The sequence below is a fragment of the Pongo pygmaeus genome, chromosome 5, assembly GCF_028885625.2.
Source record: "Pongo pygmaeus isolate AG05252 chromosome 5, NHGRI_mPonPyg2-v2.0_pri, whole genome shotgun sequence".
NCBI lineage: Eukaryota > Metazoa > Chordata > Mammalia > Primates > Hominidae > Pongo > Pongo pygmaeus.
Window position 1 is genome coordinate 74731961 of NC_072378.2, and position 20255 is coordinate 74752215.

The following is a 20255-nucleotide window of genomic DNA, read 5'->3' on the forward strand; positions in this document are numbered from 1 at the left end:
GCTTTGAAATGCTACTAGTGTGTGAGGTTTAATCAGTAGTCAAAAATGTCAATACAGAGGGTAGGGCTACTTTGATCTGACCCTTAAAAATGCTAAGAAAATGTTATGGCAGAAAATATGCTCTAAGTTACAATGATTTATACCTCCAATATCTTTTTATAAAATGCAGCAGAAAGAAGCAAAACCCTACACAACCAAGCTATGCTCTATGTTACCTAAAAAGAAGTATTGGACCACCTGAGGACAGTGAATAATTCTGAATACTATTTGGCTCATGAGGAGCCAATAAGTAAAAGCTTTACTGGCAAAGCAATGAGTAATTCACACTTTGGAGCCTGCCTCAAGTCTATGTTTGTGCATAGAAAATTAAAGAAAATCGTATTAAGAATATAGGAAAATAAGCCACAGTTTCTATATTTAAATTATGAGCTTCCTGTCTTTCTTAAGAGATTTCAATTTATTCTGTAGAACTTGTTCAAGGTCTAGAAATCACGATTTCTAGTCTATTGGCTTAAGTTAACATCTAAACAGTACAAGCTCTTCTATAATTACATTTGCCAATTTGCCACCAATAAATGAAGACAATCACTGGAAGTATTTTGAAAAATATAATTTATAATTTATTTATTTACTTTTTTGAGACAGGGTCTCACTCTGTCACCCAGGCTGGAGTGCAGTGGCATGATCCTGGCTCACTGCAACCTCCATCTCCTGGGTTCAAGTGATTCCTGTGCCTCAGCCTCCAGAGTAGCTGGGATTACAGGTGTGCACCACCACACCCAGCTACTTTTTTTTTTTTTTTTTTTTTTTTTTTTTTTTGTATTTTTAGTAGAGATGATGTTTTGCCCTGTTGGCCAGGCTGGTAGAATTTATTTTTAAGTTCTGGCTTTTGTGCTTTGCACATGCTTTTCAATAATCATTCATTTAGCCTTCCAGGTAGTTTCTTTGTTTGTTTGCTTGTTTGTTTGAGACGGAGTCTTGCTCTGTCACCCAGGCTGGAGTGCAATGGCACAATCTCAGCTCACCACAACCTCTGCCTCCTGGGCTCAAGCGATTCTCCTGCCTCAGCCTCCCGAGTAGCTGGGATTACAGGTATCCGCCACCACGCTCAGCTAATTTTTGTATTTTTAGTACAGACAGGGTTTCACCATATTGGCCAGGCTGGTCTTGAACTCCTGACCTCAGGTAATCCAGGTAATCCACCTGCCTCAGCCTCCCAAAGTGCTGGGATTACTGGCATGAGCCACCGCACCCAGCCCCAGCTATTTATTAAATAAATATTTATGAAGCACGTGCTCTCTGCAAGATATGATTAAATAAAATACAGTTTTTATACATGTAAACTCACTTCTCTTTTACTTTTGAAAAAGTTTTTGATATTAAAATCTCATCTTATTTTGGGATAAAATATGACTGTGGCCATTCATAACCACATATTGAATATTTTAGTTTATAGAAACATAACCTAGGAACAATTTTAATTCTTCCTCCATATAGACCATTTCCCCCGTCTCCATTGAAAAAAGTATTTTAAACATTAAAATCAAATTTTAAGCCTTCCGATTACTATATGCTACTATTTCGAAGAGGCTACCTTTGCAAGTATTTTATGGCACTCTCAATAATTTACATGAATAGATGAAGTTTTCCCTCAAAGTTGGCCTAATTTATTAAACTATTAGGTCACTTTTTACATTCAGTTCTCAGTGTGGATGGTCCTCTGGGAAGCATCTGTTGGTGGATTCAGGCAGCATGAGAAGCATGTGGCTGGGTTTTACTGTGGGTGCTGGGGTAGTCTCACTACTCACGTCTCCCTCCCTCCACAGGCCTGCCCTTTGGAGCCTCTTCTACTCACCACTGACTGGGTTCCTCGAGCAGATGACGTTGTGACCGGTGTTATGGTGATAGTGCTCGTCACTTTGCTTCCACCAGGCCGTGAGGAGATGTGGTTCCTGGGAGAGCGAAGGACAGTGCCGGTGGAAACCTCCTTTTCGGCTGTCACGTTTACTGGTCGGACAGTAATAACTGGACTGACTCCTTCACCCGAAGTCCCAGGGGACCGTTTAAACTGAGACCCTAAGTGAATGTGAATTTTATTGTCCTCTGTGGTTATGATATTGGCATTGGAGTTGTATTTCCGTACTGGAGTTGGAACAGTCTGTTTTTCTGGGGTGACTTTGAGGATTGTCCGTCCCATGGGCATTTCCTGGGATTCGGGAGAAACTGCAATCTCAGCTGGTGCTGCTGATGTAGACACTGTCATTATCTGAATAGGGGATGTGGGCCTGTCTGCAAATGCGCCTCTTCCACTTTCTGGAGTCTTCTCTCTGGAAAATGTAGTAATTGTGACTGGGGACATGGCTCGTTCTGGGCCAAGAGTAGTATCTCTACTTTTTTGTTTTTGAGGCATAACATTTGGTGATGGAATAATGGTTATTCTTGGTTTCTGATTCCCTAAGGTAGGAATGACGGTGGTACTAGAAAAAAATTCTTCAGATGTCGGGCTTGTTATCTCCAAAGTCGCAGTGCTGTTCTCGTGGTCTGGTGTCACTCGAATATGCAGGGGCTGGCCCTGCTTTGGTGAAAGGACTACCTCTCCTGGGTGCCCTGGACTGGAATTTGTTCGGGGCCCTTTCTCCTGAGTGATTGAGGGGCCATTTTCCCTCTTTCTCATCCATGGAATCCAAGACTTTCTCATAGTGAGCTCATTTGCTGCTGGAGGATACCTGTCTAGAACAGAGGATCTTTCCATGGGTTTCTTCAATCCCACCTGCCGAAGATTACTCATAATATGATTTTCTTCCTGGAAGGATTTCCGTATGAATACAGCTGGCGTTTCTTCCTCTGTTGCTTCACTGCTGACTGCATCAGTTTGGACTCCAGTTGACGTCACAGGAATATCCACCATTCTTCTTCCATTCACACTGGGCCTAAGAGCTCTGCTGTAGCGCTTGGACAGCTCCAACTCTTTGGTCAGATTGAGGACCTCCTGCCCCATGTTTTTGTTCTTATTTTCTTCTTCCATAAATCTTTGTTGAAGTACAGAATAATCTACCTGGAGCTGAGAAAGCTGATCTTCTTTGTTCATTAATTCGTGAATCTTCTCTTTAAGAGCTTGTACTTCGGCTTTTAAGTCTCGACTTTTAGCTTCTTCCAACCGAAATCTGTGTCTCAGTTCAGCTTCCTGGCTCACAACCTCACCCTTCTCTATTGCTTTATTCTTGGCAATTTGGTGCTTGATCTCCTCTAGTTGTTGAGAGAGGAAGTTAGCCTTATCCTGCTCAGTTCTAAATTTCTGTTCCAGCTGATCATACTCATCTTCTGTCTTCATCAAATCCCCTTCGACCACTTCCAATTGTTGGAGACGTTTCTTCAGTCTCTCAATTTCAAGTGTTAGTTCCTTAATCTTATTATCTTCCGGGCAGGTGAGCTCAGACCCTTTTCGTGACCTTCCTCTTGTTATTTCTCTTTCCACTTCCTCTATACCATCAAGTCTCTTCTTCAGTAAGTCAACACTGCAGCTTAATTCAGAGGATTTTTCTTCTTCACTTTTCAATTTGCCTATCAACTCATCTCTTTCTCTTGTCAAGTTGTATACTTTTTCCTCCATTTCAGATTTTAGTTTTAAAAGTTTCTTACTTTCTTCAATTAGTTTTTCAGTTACATCCATAACTTTTCCTTGTTCCACCTTAAAATTTTTATTGAGTCCATCCACTTTTCTCTCTTCTTGCTTTATTTTTTCCATCATATTTTTCCTTTCATCAACCAGCATCACGGTAAATGACTTCAACTTTGTAAGATCATCTTTTAGGCTTAATTCAGCCTTTTCCAATCTACTTTCAGAACATTCCAATTCTTTAACTCGACTCTTGACCACCTCCAATTCATTTAGCAGGTCTTTGGTTAAGTTCTTTTCTTTCTCCAGATTTAAATGTAGCTGGGTGCACTCAGATTTACTCTTGCTAAATGCTTCTTCCAATTTCTCTAGTTCAGACATTCTCTTCTGTAGCTTCTCAACTTCAAGTTTGAGCTCCTTACTATGGTGTTCTTCCTCTTGCAGCTTCTTCCTCAATTCCCTACACTGGGATTCAGTTTTAGTGATCTCCTCATCTTTACCTTCCATTTCAAGCACACGCTTTCGAAGATTTTCCACTTCTGCCATGAGGCTAGAGTTTCCACATTCTCCTTTGGCAATTTTATCTCTTAATTCCTGAAGTTCTTCTTCTGCCTTCTGCAGATTTTTGTTGGTCTCTTCTAGCTCCTCGATTCTTTGGGTTAAGCCAACTAGCTTGAGTCTAAGTTGCCTATTGTGAGACTCTTGATTAGCCAGTTTAGCGTTCATCTCTTCATGCTCTTGAGAAAACCTCGAAGCCTTGTGTTCAAAGTCCACTTCTAACTTGAGCAATTTCTGTCTGTCTTCTTTGGATTTGGAAGTAATGGCTTTGAGCTTTTCTTCTTCTTCCCTCAGCTTCTGAGTAAGATCCTGTACTTTCTGGCTTTGCAGGCCAAGTTGTTCAATGTGCATTTGTCTTTCATCCACCAGCATGAGTGCAAAGGACTTGAGTTTAACAAGCTCATCTCTTAGTTTATTGAGTCGTTTAGCATTTTCCTTTTCTTTGCGGGCTTGATAAGCCTTTTCTTGTTCAAGGAGCTTTTTTAACCTAGAAAATAAAATATACCTATATGTTAAAAGAGTAATCAGCAAACAGATTTAAGCATTGATATTAAATAAAAAACAAAATGCTACTACAATAAATCCCTTATCAATTGCTATAATTTCAACGTCTAAAAAATAGCCATTAATGAAACAAATGGGAAGTCAAAATATTAGTTACCCTTAAGGGTAGTGGCTAGAAGGGGGCATGAGGAGGGCTTTGAGTGTAACTAGTTTCTCTTTTGTAATTTGCATGCTTGCTATACAGGATTGTTTAGCTTACCTTATGAAATTTCAGTAAGCTGAACGCTTCTGAGTAACTTTCTGCATGTGTATTATACTTTAATACAGTAGCCATTAAATAAAACTTAGGTTGTGCAATAATAATGACTATTTACACAATGTCTTCTGTATCCTTGGTGTTAGTATTTACTTTATTCTCAGAGTAACCCTATGAGATATGTATTGCTACTATCATCACCATGAAAAAACATGAGATACAGGGGAATTATGTAGCCTGCTACAGATCCCAGAGTCAGTAAGTGGCAGGGCTGGATTTCAAACTTAGCCAGGAAGCCTTCAGAATTATTGCTCTCCACCTCTGCATCATATGATTTCAGGAGATAAATTTACTTTAAATGATGGTAAAGGTTCAGAAAAGAAGCAGCTTTGGGTTTTCTTATTTTAAACTCTTGACGTAAACTACGTAACTGTCACCTGGAACGGACAAAGTAGGACTGGCTTTCTGATACAAAAGCTGATTTACATAAATTGATTTTAGTTCACATCAGAACTGGCACAGGATTTTTTTATTTAAAGAATATTTTTTTAATCAAGAACTAGATAGCAAGGAAATCTGTATATCAATACAAAAATGTGGCAGCCACAGGAATTATTGTTTCACTTGTGTGAAATACATTTTCTCTAAGGCGTTTATGCATATCTGTAAAAAGTAGGAATATAAATATGCTGAAGTAGCTATTTACCACTCTTGGGTTGGTCAGTTAACTTGTACTAATTTTAATAGTTTTTTTTATTTACCCATAAAACAATTAAAATTATAATCATAGTTGCCATGTTAGTGTAAGAATGCATTTTAGTAATTAACAGGTTTATAAGGGAAGCAAGTTATAAACAACCAATGACATGTACTTATTTAAGTATAATAGATTTTATTCTTTCAGTGTGTTTTGCTCCTTTACTATTCTGATTCATTTCATATTTATGACTAGATTAGCTGTTAGCCAAGTAAATAGAATAGTCTCGCATTGTGCAAGAAATATTTCTGTGTTTTTTTTACTTGTCACTGACTGAAAGCTGGTGTACAAGAAATATTTGAACATACATTAGTAAAGCACAATAGAAGCTATTAATAATTAAATACAGTGTAAGTATTACAGAAATGGCTCTGATCATGTCATTAAGATTTTTTCATAGAATTTACTTTTATAAAGCATGATTGTGTCTCAGCATCTCTAAACTAATGCATACCCTCCAAAAATCATTATGACTTTATTCCTAAAATAGGAGGAAAATATGATCTTCAGGTCCTACTGATTTGCCTGAGTAATACTGTAACAGCATCACTAAATGTGGTCCTTACATGTAGAAAACAGCATTTTATTGACCATGTTCTCTTTTTATTAAAAGTTGAAACAACTGAAATAATGTCATAGAACTATAGATTAGGGGAAACTTTTCAGGATATTTTCAACATAAAATACCATTTTCAAATTCCTTGCCCTTAACTGGACTGTTAGAGATTAATTTATTGAAAATGTTACTGCTTCCAAGTCTAAGCTTAACATGTTAAAGCTTCTAAAAATATATTTTTAAGAATGCTATGCCTCTATACTGTTAGAGGCAGTGGGTTGGAGTGACTACAACATAGGTTTTGGAGTCAGACAATCAAATCTGAATTCTGACTCTGTCACTTTCTAACTGTGTAATCTCTGGCCAATCACTGAAACTCTCTGATTCTCAATTTTTTCACCAGTAGAGGAAAGAGGGAGGGATATTAACCCATTTATGCCGGAGGTTGCAAATTTTTGTGTGAAAAATCAGAACTTGGCGATGACCTTGAGAAGCAGGATATAAGTAAATCGCACAAGCTTAGCGTTCCAATAATGGAACACTAATACCAACCATATAGAATTGTTCTGAAGATTAATTGAAATAGTAGAAGTAAAGTGACAGATACATAGACTCAATACATGAATGTAATAAAGCACAAAAAGATAAGAACTATAGTATATGCTATTGGCTTCATCTGGAAAGACTGTCAGTGCTTTCTATGTTTAATCAATAAATATTGTTGTCATTATCCTGTCTTTGATAGTAAAACTTGGGGCACTAATGTTTCAGCCAGAGAAAAGCAGAAGGCATTCCAATCAGTGGGAAATTCCATGAGCTAGAGTGTGATCTCGGCAGGAATTTGGCTTCCAGGAAACCACATTTTTCACGTTCTCCTAGCTGTGATTATTTATGTTTTTCTAACCCCATTAGCTTACTCTCCCTCCTATTCTCTTTCACCACATCTTAAACCATGCCCATCTCATAGTTAAAGTGGCTCTACAGCAATACCAGGCTCATTCTCTGTGTGCTCCCAAAACCCAGTTTCCCTGTTGGTACAGCTGAGGGTCAGATCCAGGATCAAGGTAAAGTTGCTCAGCTCATTTTGGAAGGCCTGCCAATAGCCTTCTGCACAAATAGACCTGCAATCAAACTTCTTACAGGCAAGACGCTGGGGATGGGAACGATGGGATTCAATACCTGACCTCCTTGATAAGTTCATATCCAGTCAATCTCTCCCATCATCTAACATTCCTTGCAAATGCTGTGTCCTCTGCTTAGTGTTTCCTCCCTGCTCCTTTTATTTTCATTCTGTCACACATCACACTCACCTGAATGTTCCTGGCTAGTTTTTCATCCTCCAAGTTTCACTTCAATGTCACTTCTTCAAACCCAATTAAGTCAGAACTTCTTATAGACTCCTGTAATATCAATATCCTACAGTCTTTTTTTTTTTTTTTTTTTTAGGGACAGAACAAGATCTTGTTCTGTCACCCAGGTTGAAGTGCTGTGGCATGATTATAGTTCACCGCAGCCTCAACGTTTTGTGCTCAAACTATCCTTTGACCTCAGCCTCCCAAATGGCTGGGAGTACAGGCACATAACACCATGGCTGGCTAAGATTTTTATTTTTTGTAGAGACAGAGTCGCCCTGATGTCACCGAGGCTGGTCTTGAACTGCTGGGGTCAAGTGATCCTCCTGCCTCAGTCTCCCAAAATGCTGGGATTACAGGTGTGAGCCATCATGCCTGGCCCAGTTTTCTTTTATAACACTTAATCAACATATGTTTTTTTCTAATAAAAAAGTTATATTTACTTAGAAGCATTGAGAATGTCAACAAAACAGCTGCAACTTTTTTCTTTGCCATTACAGAGTGGTATTCAGTTAACAGAACAACAACTATTTCATATAAGCTGCATCGGAGACAACTGAAAAAGAAAAAACTACCATTCCCATATATAATTAATTTGTGCTGTGCACCAACAAGAACCTGCTTTAAATCCATGCCAATTTACAACCTCCATACTGTCCAGGCAAGGTTAGTGGCTACTGAAAATACTACCAGGACAAGACTATCTAAAGACACACTCTGTAGAGTGTTAACTCTACAAAAAGAAGACACTGTACAGTTTAAAAACAAATCTTACACAGCTTTACATTTCAATTTTTTTCTTTAAAAAGAGTGAGTTGTGTACAGGGGGTTAAATGCTTTATAGACATGAAAAAAAAAACTGTGCTAGAACCAACTTATTCATCATCATCATCTTCTTCACCTTCTTCCTCCTCTTCATCCTCTTCATCTTCCTCCTTTTCCTTCTTTTTCTTGCTTTTTTCAGCCTTGACGATTCCCTTTTTTGCTGCATCAGGCTTTCCTTTAGCTTGATATGCAGCAATATCCTTTTCATATTTTTCCTTTAGCTTCGCAGCCTTCTTTTCATAAGGCTGCTTGTCATCTGCAGCGTGTTATTTCACATCTCTCCCAGTTTCTTCCAGCATCACCAATGGGCAGGCCAGGATGTTCTCCTTTGATTTTTGGGCGATACTCAGAGCAGAACATGAAAAAGGCCGAAGGAGAGCTCTTGGGTGCATTGGAGTCCTTGAACTTCATTTTTGTCTCCCCTTTAGGAGGGATATAGATTTCATTTCTCTTTCTTAACGGGCCTTGTCTGCCTTTGCCATATCTTCAAATTTTCCTCTCTCTTTAGCAGACATGGTCTTCCACCTCTCCAAGCACTTCTTAGAAAACTCTGAGGCCGGGCCCGGTGGCTCACGCCTGTAATCCCAGCACTTTGGGAGGCCGAGGCTGGCGGATCACAAGGTCAGGAGATCGAGACCATCCTGGCTAACACGGTGAAACTCTGTCTCTACTAAAAATACAAAAAATTAGCCAGGCGTAGCGGCAGGCGCCTGTAGTCCCAGCTACTGGGGAGGCTGAGGCAGGATAATGGTGTGAACCCAGGGGGCGGAGCTTGCAGTGAGCTGAGATTGTGCCACTGCACTCCAGCCTGGGCGACAAAGCGAGACTCTGTCTTTAAAAAAAAAAAAAAAAAAAAAACTCTGAGAAGCTGACTGAAGCATCTGGGTGCTTCTTCTTATGCTCCTCCTCCAGACAAGTTTGCACAAAGAATGCGTATCATGACATTTTGCCTCTCAGCTTCTTAGGATCTCCTTTGCCCATGTTTAGTTATTTTTCTTCAGCAAGGCAGAGTCGCCCAGTGCCCGTCCGGCTCTCATTTGCCCCGGTGTTGTCTCTATGGAGCTCAATTACTGCAATGGCTGTCCCAACTTATAATTTTTTAAATGTCTGCCTACTTCTGTTAATGCAGATTCCATGAGGGTAGCTGCCATGTTTGTCTTGTTTGCCCCCTAGCGTAATGCCTGACACATAGGATGTGCTAAAGAAATATTGACTGAATGGATAAACAAGAGAAAGAATGAAGACATAAACTTGAATTAGAAACATAAATCTGTAGGCTGGGAGCGGTGGCTCAAGCCTGTAATCCCAGAACTTTGGGAGGCCAAGGCAGGCAAATCGCTTGAGTCCAGGAGTTAGAGACCAGCCTGGGCAACATGGCAAGACCTCATCTCTACAAAAAAACAAAACAAAACAAAGCAAAAAAACAAAAATTAGCTGTGTGTGGTGGCATGTGCCTGTAATCCCAGCTACTCAGGAGGCTGAGGTGGGAGGATCACCTGAGCCCGGGAGGCAGAGGTTGCAGTGAGCCGAGATCACATCACTGCACTCCATCCCCGGCAAAAGAACAAGACCCTATCTCAAAAAAAAGAAAAAAGAAAACAAGTATAGATCTGGAAATTACCTAAATAGAGATGTATTAACTAAAGTTCTCCACGATGCTGAGTGAGTATACATTTTTGTTAAACAGATATTGCAGTTGTTATTAGGCCAACAATTTTATATTAATAGTGGCTATTAGTTGAGTGTCTCTGTCTAATGAGCAATGGCCTCCCTTGAAGAATGTGTCCATTTTAATTGTCAGCCTATTAGAAAAGAAATATGTCTCTCAACTGAGAAACCTCAAATGAGGGAGGGAGCCTTCTCTATATGGGCTGAGCAAGATATCCCTTACTATCTGTCTACCTGTAGCACTGGAGGCTGAACAACCTCTATATAACCTATAAAACAGCTATGGGACTATTAGAACAGGCTGAATTAAGGCTTTTTTTCTCTCATAGGTTTTTGTGTCACTGGTTTGTCTTAGTTCTTCTTCTTCCTCCTCCTCCTTCTCCTCCTCTTCCTCTTCTACTTCCTCATTCTCCCTCTCCTTCTTCTTCAAGATGGGATCTTACTATGTTGTTCAGGCTGGTCTCAAACTCCTGACCTCAAGCAATCTTCCCATCTTGGCCTCCCAAAGTGTTGGGATTACAACTGTGAGTCGTTGTGCCCAGCCTGTTGTAGTTTTTTTTTTTTTAAAGGAAAGGGATTTTCATCCACAGTTGGATCAAAAATCTAATGTTAGAGCAGTACACCCTTGGGTCTATTGGGAAGAACAGTGATAATTAAGGTTACGGAACTCCTAGGAGGAAAGAAAATCAGAGGGAAACATGGGGCCATTTTGTCTGTCAGCCAACCCACCCTACCTAGAAATTTTCACAGTGCTAAAAAGCCTGGTAATTGTTAGATTTTTATTTCCATAATGGAGGTGATATTTCCTTAGACATAGAAATGAATGTGATCTCCAAAGTAGAACATATCTAAAGGGAGAAAAAGGATAGGATGGAGAAAAAACTTTGGGAAATGTCCAAAAATGAAAGATAAAAAGAATAAGAAGGACCTATGGAAGGCCTGTGCATAGAGAGAAGAGGAGAAACAGATACAGATAAAGAGGGAGCCATGGAGCAACACAGGAGCACCCAAGGAAGAGGGTTTTGGGAAGGCAGGAACAGGCTTGTGTCTCACTTTATCCACCTCCCCAGTCAATTCAGCATTCCACTTGCAGATGTTTTTTTCTCTTCCCTCATATTTAGAAATCTTCATTTTACATTAAACAAGCATTCAGCATTCAGAAATATAGCATGTATCTATTCACAAAACATAATGCCTATGGCATATTACATCTCTTTTTTTTCAACAATTTGCTAATAGTTACAATTTCATTTTGCACTTCAAACAATTAATTTGCTCTACATTACTGCGCACCATTTCCATGTAATTATGCTATTTAAGAAGCAGAATAAGAGATTTGTGTTGCTTGTGCCAACTAGTCTTACCACCTCCTCTCCATTCTCTTTTCTGCTCACCTTCCCATTCTTCAACTATGCCTTGATTCTAAACATATTAATATGCATGAAAAGGAAACAAACCAGAAGACTAAGACTAAAAAAATAAATTAGTACCCTGATTCCCATCAGCAGTCACAGGTAGAGCCCTAAGTATCCTAAAATCAAACTTTTTCTTGGCAAATTTTAAATTTTCTGCAAGCATTTAGTCCTCTTTAGAGAACAAAGAAAGACAAGTAAATGAATTAATAGAGATTCTAAATTGTTATTGCCTGTCTTAATAACTATTCTTAAATGTATTCTTAATTTCTTATTTCATACTGAATAAAATTATACTTTTTTTTGAGACAGTCTCACTCTGTCACTCAGGCTGAAGTGCAGTGGTGCCATCTTGGCTCACTGTAACCTCAGCCTCCCGGGTTAAAGTGATTCTCCCACCTCAGCCTCCTGAGTAGCTGGGACTACAGGCATGTGCTACCATGCCTGGCTAATTTTTGTATTTTCAGTAGAGACGGGGTTTTACCATCTCGGCCAGGCTGGTCTAAAACTCCTGACCTCAGATGATCCACCCACCTCGGCCTCCCAAAGTGCTGGGATTACAAGCATGAGCCACTATGGCCAGCCAAAATTATACTTTTTAACTTGCAAATTGATCACTTATCGGCATGTTCAGAAATTTAATTATTTCCAACTAGAAGACTTTAAAAGTGTGGGCCCAGAAGTTTTTCCTTTTTTATTTTTATTTTTTGCCATTTAGAAAGCTCTTTATTAATGTGATTTTTTTTTACATTTAATTAAATAATGGCAATTGGAATAAAAACCCAGGTAAATGAGTGGCATAGTAGTTCCATTCTGAGCTCCAAATGTGAATTTAGAATTTAATAGCTCAACTTTATATTCCCAAATGTTCTATGATTGTTGATGGTGCATACATTTGTCAAGATTCATCAAATTATGTAATTAAAATTGGTGAATTTTACTGTATGTAAATTATATCTCAATTAAAAACCAGAAAAAAAAATTTAAAACCCTGGAAAGTGTTCCAAGATGTCAGATAAAGGAAGAAAGATTGTAAACAAATATTACTAGCAAGTGACTTAAAATATGACAGAAAACATAAAATTGGTTATTAATCTTAAGGCAGAAAGAGGTGGAAGCACAGGTGCGGAAGGTAAAGAGAAGGGAGCTGACATTTCAGGTGGTGTTAGAGGAGCTGACAAGAAAACTTTTTCTGGGGAGGTAATGTTTCAGGTCCTAGACAATCTCTAGTCCTAATATTATTTCAAGAGGCTCTTAAAATCGCACCCTGCCAGAGCAATCAGTCAAGACAAAGAAATAAGGGGCATGCAAACTGGTAGAAAGGAAGTGACATGGTTTGGCTCTGTGTTCCCACCCAAATCTCATCTCAAATTATAATCCCCATATGTCAAGAGAGGGACCTGTTGGTAGGTGATTGAATAGGTGTGGTTCCCCCCACGCTGTTCTCATAATAGTGAGGGAGTTTTCATGAGGCCTGATGGTTTTAAAAGTGGCAGTTTCCTCTGCACTCTCTTTCCTGCTGCCTTGTGAAGAAGGTACTTAACTTCTCCTTTGCCTTTCACCATGACTCTAAGTTTCCTGGGGCCTCCCCAGGCCTGCAGAACTGTGAGTAAAGTAAACCTCTTTTATTTATAAATCACTCAGTCTTAGGTAATGTCTTTGTAGCAGTGTGAAAATGGACTAATACAGGAAGTCAAACTGTCAATGTTTGCCAATGATATGATCCTATACCTAGAAAATCCTAAAGACTCATCCAGAAAGCTTCTAGATCTGATTAATGAATTCAGTAAAGTCTCAGGATACAAAATCACTATACACAAATCAGTAGCACTGCTATACACCAACAATGACCAAACTGAGAATCAAATCAAGAACTCAATCCCTTTTACAACAGCTGCAAAAAAATAAAAATAAAATAAAGCACTTAGAAATACACCTAACCAAAAAAAAAAAAAAAAAAAAAGGAAAGAAATATACCTAACCAAGGAGGTAAAAGATCTCTACAAGGAAAACTACAAAACACTGCTGAAAGAAATCACAGACGATACAAACAAATGGAAGCACACCCCATGCTCAGGGATGGGTAGAATCAATATTGTGAAAATAACCATACTGCCAAAGGCACTCTACAGATTCAATGCATCAAAATACCATCATCATTCTTCACAGAACTAGAAAAAACAATCCTAAAATTTGTATGGAACCCAAAAAGAGCCCACATAGCCAAAGCAACACTAAGTGAAAAAAACAAATCTGGAGGCATCAATTACCTGATTTCAAACTATGCTAGAAGGCCATATTCACCAAAACAGCATGGTACTGGTATAAAAATAAGCATGTAGACCAATGGAACAGAATAGAGAACCCAGAAATAAAGCCAAGTACTTACAGCCAACTGATCTTCGACAAGGCAAACAAAAACATAAAGTGGGGAAAGGATACCCTATTCAACAGACGGTGCTGGGATAATTGGCAAGCTGCATGTAGAAGAATGAAACTGGATCATCATCTCACCTTATACAAAAATCAACTCAAGATGGATCAAAGACTTCAATGTAAGACCTGAAACCATAAAATCTCTAGAAGATAACATTGCAAAAACTCTTCTAGACATTGGCTTAGGCAAAGAGTTTATAATCAAGAACCCAAAAGCAAATGCAACAAAAACAAAAATAAATAGATGGAACCTAACTAAACTAAAAAGCTTCTGTACAGCAAAAGAAATAATCAGACTGGGCACGGTGGTGCATGCCTATAATCCCAGTACTTTGGGAGGCCGAGCCCAAGGCAGGTGGATCAACTGAGGTCAGGAGTTCGAGACCAGCCTGGGCAATATGGTGAAGCCCTATCTCTACTAAAAATATAAAAATTATCTGGGTGTGGTGGCGCACACCTGTAGCCCCAGCTACTTGGGAGTCTGAGGCAGGAGAATTGCTTGAATCTGGGAGGCAGAGCCTGCAGTAAGCCGAGACAGTGCCACTGCACTCCAGCCTGGGCGACAGAGTGAGACTCTGTCTCAAAAAACAAAACAAAACAAAACAGCAGAGTAAACAGACAGCCCACAGAGTGGGAGAAAATATTTGCAAACTATGCATCTGACAAAGGACTAACATCCAGAATTTATAAGGAATTTAAATCAGCAAGAAAAAAAAAATAATCCTATCAAAAAGTGGGCAAAGGACATGAATAGACAGTTCTCAAAAGAAGATATACAAACAGCCAACAAACATTTAGAAAAAATGCTCAACACCACTACTTATCAGGAAAATGCAAAATCAAAACCACAATGAGATACCATCTTGCTCCTGCAAGAATTACCATAATTAAAAAATAAAAAAATAATAGATGTTGGCATGGATGTGGTGAAAAGGGATCACATCATGTGTAAACACTTTTTTACACTGCTGGTGAGAATGTAAACTAGTACAACTACTATGGAAAACATTATGAAGCTTCCTTAAAGAACTAAAAGTGGAACCATCATTTGATCCAGCAATTCCATTATTGGGTATCTACCCAGGGGAAAAGAAGTCACTATATGAAAAAGACACTTGCACATGCATATTTTAGCAGTGTAACTTGCAACTGCAAAAATATGAAACCAGCCTGAATGCCCATCAACCAACGAGTGGATAAAGAAAAGGTGAGATATAGATAGATAGATAGATAGATAGATAGATAGATAGATAGATACACACATATACACACACACAAACACATCATGAAATACTACTCAGCCATAAAAAGGAACAAAATAATGGCATTCACAGCAACCTGGATGGAGTTGGAGACCATTATTCTTAGTGAAGTAATTCAGGAATAGAAAACCAAATATCATATGTTCTCACTTGTAAGTGAGATCTAAGCTATGAGGACGCAAAGGCATAAGAATGATACAATGGACTTTGGGGACTCGGGGAAGTGGGGTAGAGGGGTAAAAGATAAAAGACTATACATTGGGTTCAGCGTACACTGCTCGGATGATGGGTGCACCAAAATCTCAGAAATCACCACTAAAGAGCTATCCCTAAAGAACTTATCCCTGAATAAAAAACCATCTGTTCCCCAAAAGCTATTAAAATAAAATAAAGTTTAAATAAAGCCCACCCCAACTCCAATATTTGCTAATACCTAATTTTGACAACATATGAAATAAAAGGAAAGGTCTCCTAGGTAGTGTGAGAGCTTTATTATTTCATTTAATTTTCATTCCCTTTGAGCAAGGCAGTACTGTACCATTTCATAAATAAGGTAAATTATTATTTAACTTAAGAGAACATGACTAAGAAGAGGCAGGTTGGGATTTTGAATCAGATCTGTTTGCACAAACACTGTGCTTTCCTAACAATGCTATTGCTCAAATGGATATTGCCTGGACAGCTCAGGTTTGCCAGACTATGTTTAGGTTAACTTCATCTTGCTTGATTCAGTTTATCTTAGAATTGTCAAGATGCCCCTTGGATTCTATTTTGTCACCCAGAATAACAGCTTATACCTAGCATTGTGTCAATGGCAAGATGACCCCAATTATTAATTAAATAGACAGGTCAATGCACAGAGCCTTTCAAAGCACTCTCCAGATCTCCCTCCTGCTGACATGAATCCATTCAGTAGCGTGGACATTGTCATTCAATTAGCTATGAGCCCACTGAGCTGTTCATTCTTTATCTCTTCTGAGCTCCCAATCTTCCCCATAAATCTGTTCCAACCATATGTTCCTCAAGTCAGTCACCTACACCCGCTTCTTCCAGATGCTTAGGACTGAAATTTAGAGCCATCTTGAGTAACATCCTTGCATTCAATTCATCAGCAAATCTTGCCAATTCTGCTTTCAAAATATATCCAGAATCCAGTTATGTCTCACTTCCTCCACTGCTATCCCCCTGGCCCAAGCCACCATCATCTCTTATCTGGATTATTGCAAGAGCAACCTAATCTGACTCCCAACTTCCACTCTTGTCCACCCACAGTCTGTTCTTTTCCCAGAAGCTGGAATGATCCTAAAAGAGGGTAAATCAGATCATGTCACTCTGCTTGTAAAAGGAAGGAGAAACAGGAAAGTGAACAAAGGAAACAGGTAGGGCAGGATCAGTATTTTAAGCTTTTTTTGTGTGTGAATATATGTATATGAACATATATAAGTATATATGCATATATATAAATATAAAATAAAAAGACAGGTCAATTCACAGAGCCTTTCGAAACACTCTCCAGATCTCCCTCATATATATATATAAGAAACTAGTTTGTTTTTCCTATACAAACATTAAGAGATATATATTAACATGTTTCTTCTTAATTTAAAACTTTGTTTTTCCTTATTCTTTATAAATTAATAAATGAAAACATGCTACTATTGATAAATAAAGAGGTTAACTATAGAATACCACCATTTTGAAATAATGGATGTAGGTAATGCTCATCAGTGTTTCTCAAAAAGAGACAGCCAGACATTATATACAAACCTCCACCCATGAAAGATTCTTTTAACAAAAAAACCCTGAACCTGAATCAAATCAAGCTCCTATAACTACTAATTACTAGTTTAAAAGAAAGATAGGAGCAAGAAACTGCTAAATGACCTCATGACGATGCAATCAGAAAAATCCAAAATGTGGGCAACTACATAGGATAAACAAACTAGTTTCTTCAATCAATAAATTGCAAGATAAAATGGGAGCAGAAAGAGGAAGCTATGGATTTTTTTAAAATTTAGAAGACCCATCAACCAATTGTAACCTTTTGGATTCTTATTCAAACTACTTTTTTAAATGAGATAATTGGAAAAATTATATTGTTGAGAAATAATTATTAAGTTTTAGGTTAGATAATGGATTATGGCAAGAGTCCTTTATTTTTAAGAGTCCTTATTTTTTAGAAGTACATATTGAAATATTTGTGAATGAAATTATGTATCTGAAATTTATATCAAAATAATTCATGGGAGTGAAAAATAGATGAAACCAGACTGGTCATAAGTCAATTAATTGTTGAAGATTATTGATGGGTACATGGGTGTTCATTATACTATTATCTTTACTTTTGTAAATGTTTGAAATTTTCTGTAATAATGTTTTTGTTTGTTTCTTTCTTTCTTTTGAGATGGAGTCTCACTCTGTCACCCAGGTTGGAGTGCAGTGACATGATCTCACTGCAACTTCGGCCTCCCGGGTTTAAGCAATTGTCCTGCCTCAGCCTCCTGAGTAGCTGGGATTACAGGCATGCGCCACCACGCCTGGCTAATTTTTGTATTTTTAGTAGAGATGGGATTTCACGTGTTTGCCAGGCTGGTCTCAAACTCCTGGCCTCAAGTGAGCCACCCACCTCAGCCTCCCAAAGTACTGGGATTACAGGGGTGAGCCACCATGCCCAGCTAATAATGTTTTTAAAAAAAATCTCCTTTGTAATATTTAGCTCCCCGCTCTCACCTCCAGTCTCAGCTCCCTTGGCCTTTGGTTGTATTTTTACTTTCCTCACAGTGCCATGGAACTTTCACATCTGTCTGTGACTGTGGGTGATTCTCTTATTCCCTTCCATGTTTATATAATTTAGTTTGTTAGACTTTTACTTTTCTTCCTTATTGGAATCCATTTGATAGTTAGTCAAACTTATGCCAGAGAAAGTATTCTCACTATGTCCTATTCCACGGATACTTGTGAATTTATCTTTCTTCTTATGGTCTAAGGACAAACTGTTTGGGAGAAGGAAATAGGAAGTGAGAATTTTTTTAAAGCTTATCCTGATTATCCATTCTTGTGATAACCACCATCCTTGGAACACTTGTCAATCTGTGCTCCTAAATATTTAAGGGGACATCTGCCTATATTCATTCTTACCTCTCTTCCTTGGAATAAAGTGGTGTAAGATTTTAGGGCTCCTTTTGCCCAACATTCTTGACACTCCCACTTTTCAACCTCATTTCCAAATTTATCAGCATTAGCTCCAGAGCATCAATTGTCTCTTTGACTCCTTAAGATTTTGTCACTTGTCCCCATCTTAATCCATCAGACCCCGTTTTGCAACACAAATGTCACCAAAAAGTAATCCTAAGCTTGTTTCTTAGCCAGACCATGTTAATTTCCTTCTCAGAACACTATTCTTGCTTTTCTTCAACTCTCCCCTTGTGTATGCCTCTCTGTCTTCCAAGACAGAGGGAAGGTTAAAACTCATAAGGGCATGATAGTAATTAAAGATGAATGAACCTCAAAAGAGTCAAGCTTGCATGTAGTTTGAAGTCTTTAGTCACAATGTGTTTTTTCCCAACTAGAGTACAGTATAGAGCTAAGCATCTTGTTAACATAATAGGGCATGGTTTTGCCAAATAACTCAGAAAGGGCATTACTTTTTAACTTTTTAAATTTCTAATCTTTAATTTTTGTGGGTACATAGTAGGTATATACACTTATGGGGTATATGGGATATTTTGATACAGTCATACAATGTGTAGTAATCACATCAGGGTACATGAGGTATCCGTGACCTCAAGCATATCCTTTGTGTTACCAATGATCCAATTATAGAATGTTACTTCTGAATAAATTACCTCAGTTCCTCAATATGGTGATTATTATTATAGTTATCCCGAATTAATCTAATGGCCCTACTATACTGTGCAGGGCTGGGATGAGAGAGAAGTGGATGAGGGTTGGGTTGTACAACTGCAGAGTCAGAGCCTGTCTTCACTTGAAATTTTGATATTTTCTTCATCGTGGATTTTTTGCATTAATTTTGATACTTTTTAAATAGTTCATTAAAATATAGTATATCTTGATTACGAGTTTTTTGGCATCACCTTAAATTTTGCACCCAAGGTGAGAGCCTCACTTGCCTCACCCTAGTTCCAGCTCTGATTTCTGAGTGCCAGAGAATCATTTTTTATAAAGAGAGAAATGGTGAATCCTTCCCAACAGGACAAAAACTTTTGAGCTTTGTTTTTGTTTTGTATTTCTTAGTAGTGAACATGAGCTTACAAAAGCCCTGATACACTTTTTTTCTCCTCCTGTCTTAAAAGACCAGCAACGTTTTGGAGGCTGTGATCTCAAATTTTTGACCCTAGCCCAGTGCAGGAAGGCCTATTTCACATAGTCCCACTCTAAAAAAGAACTTGCTGATAAAAAAATTGAAAGAGAAGAGAAAAAATCTGTAGACCTGTTGCTAGCAGCTTTTGTGAACTGCTTTTTCTTCATAAGAGAAGATCCTGTAGTTATATTTATGATTTTAAGCTATAAAACTATTATATATCCTATAAATTTTTAAAAAATCCAGTAATTTAATTACATTTACTTTGCTAGTATAATTCAAGTAATTTAAATGGCAAACATACAAAGCTCAGGCAAATTATCACAAATGAAGTTTTATTTTTCATCAGATTTTGAGGGGGTTATATATAATTCTGCTCTAGAATAGGAATATTGATTATAGGCCTTGGAACTAGTTGTCGAAAATTATAAACTAAGGATCTGCATTATGGACTCTCTGTGGGTTAGCCCAACAACCCACAACAAATTAAACTGATTGTGAAGTTTAATCCATAGTAATTTACCTTTAAAACCCATAGATGGCAAGAACTGAAAACCATGAAAAGTTCATGACTAATAACAAATTATACGTCTTGGAGATGATTACATTTCTTACTACCAGGTAAGCAGAAACTTGTAGGTATTTGCAAACTGGGTGGCAGCTAGACTGTATTGTAAAATACTGATTTAGTCTTCAAGAAAATCTGGAACATGCTAATTTAAATTTATAAAT

The 20255-nt window shown here is 38.2% G+C and overlaps 1 protein-coding gene and 1 pseudogene across 5 annotated transcripts in view; both read right to left on the reverse strand.

Moving 5' to 3' along the window:
• FILIP1 (filamin A interacting protein 1) overlaps positions 1 to 20255 on the reverse strand; it is a 239185-nt gene that overhangs the window by 14676 nt on the left and 204254 nt on the right. For all 5 annotated transcript variants that reach the window (XM_054493105.2, XM_054493103.2, XM_054493104.2 and 2 more), the window contains one exon: positions 1856 to 4661. In XM_054493105.2, the coding sequence (XP_054349080.2) occupies positions 1856 to 4661 (2806 nt within the window). The remainder of the gene's footprint in view (positions 1 to 1855; positions 4662 to 20255) is intronic.
• LOC129039383 (high mobility group protein B1-like) lies at positions 8430 to 9405 on the reverse strand (annotated as a pseudogene).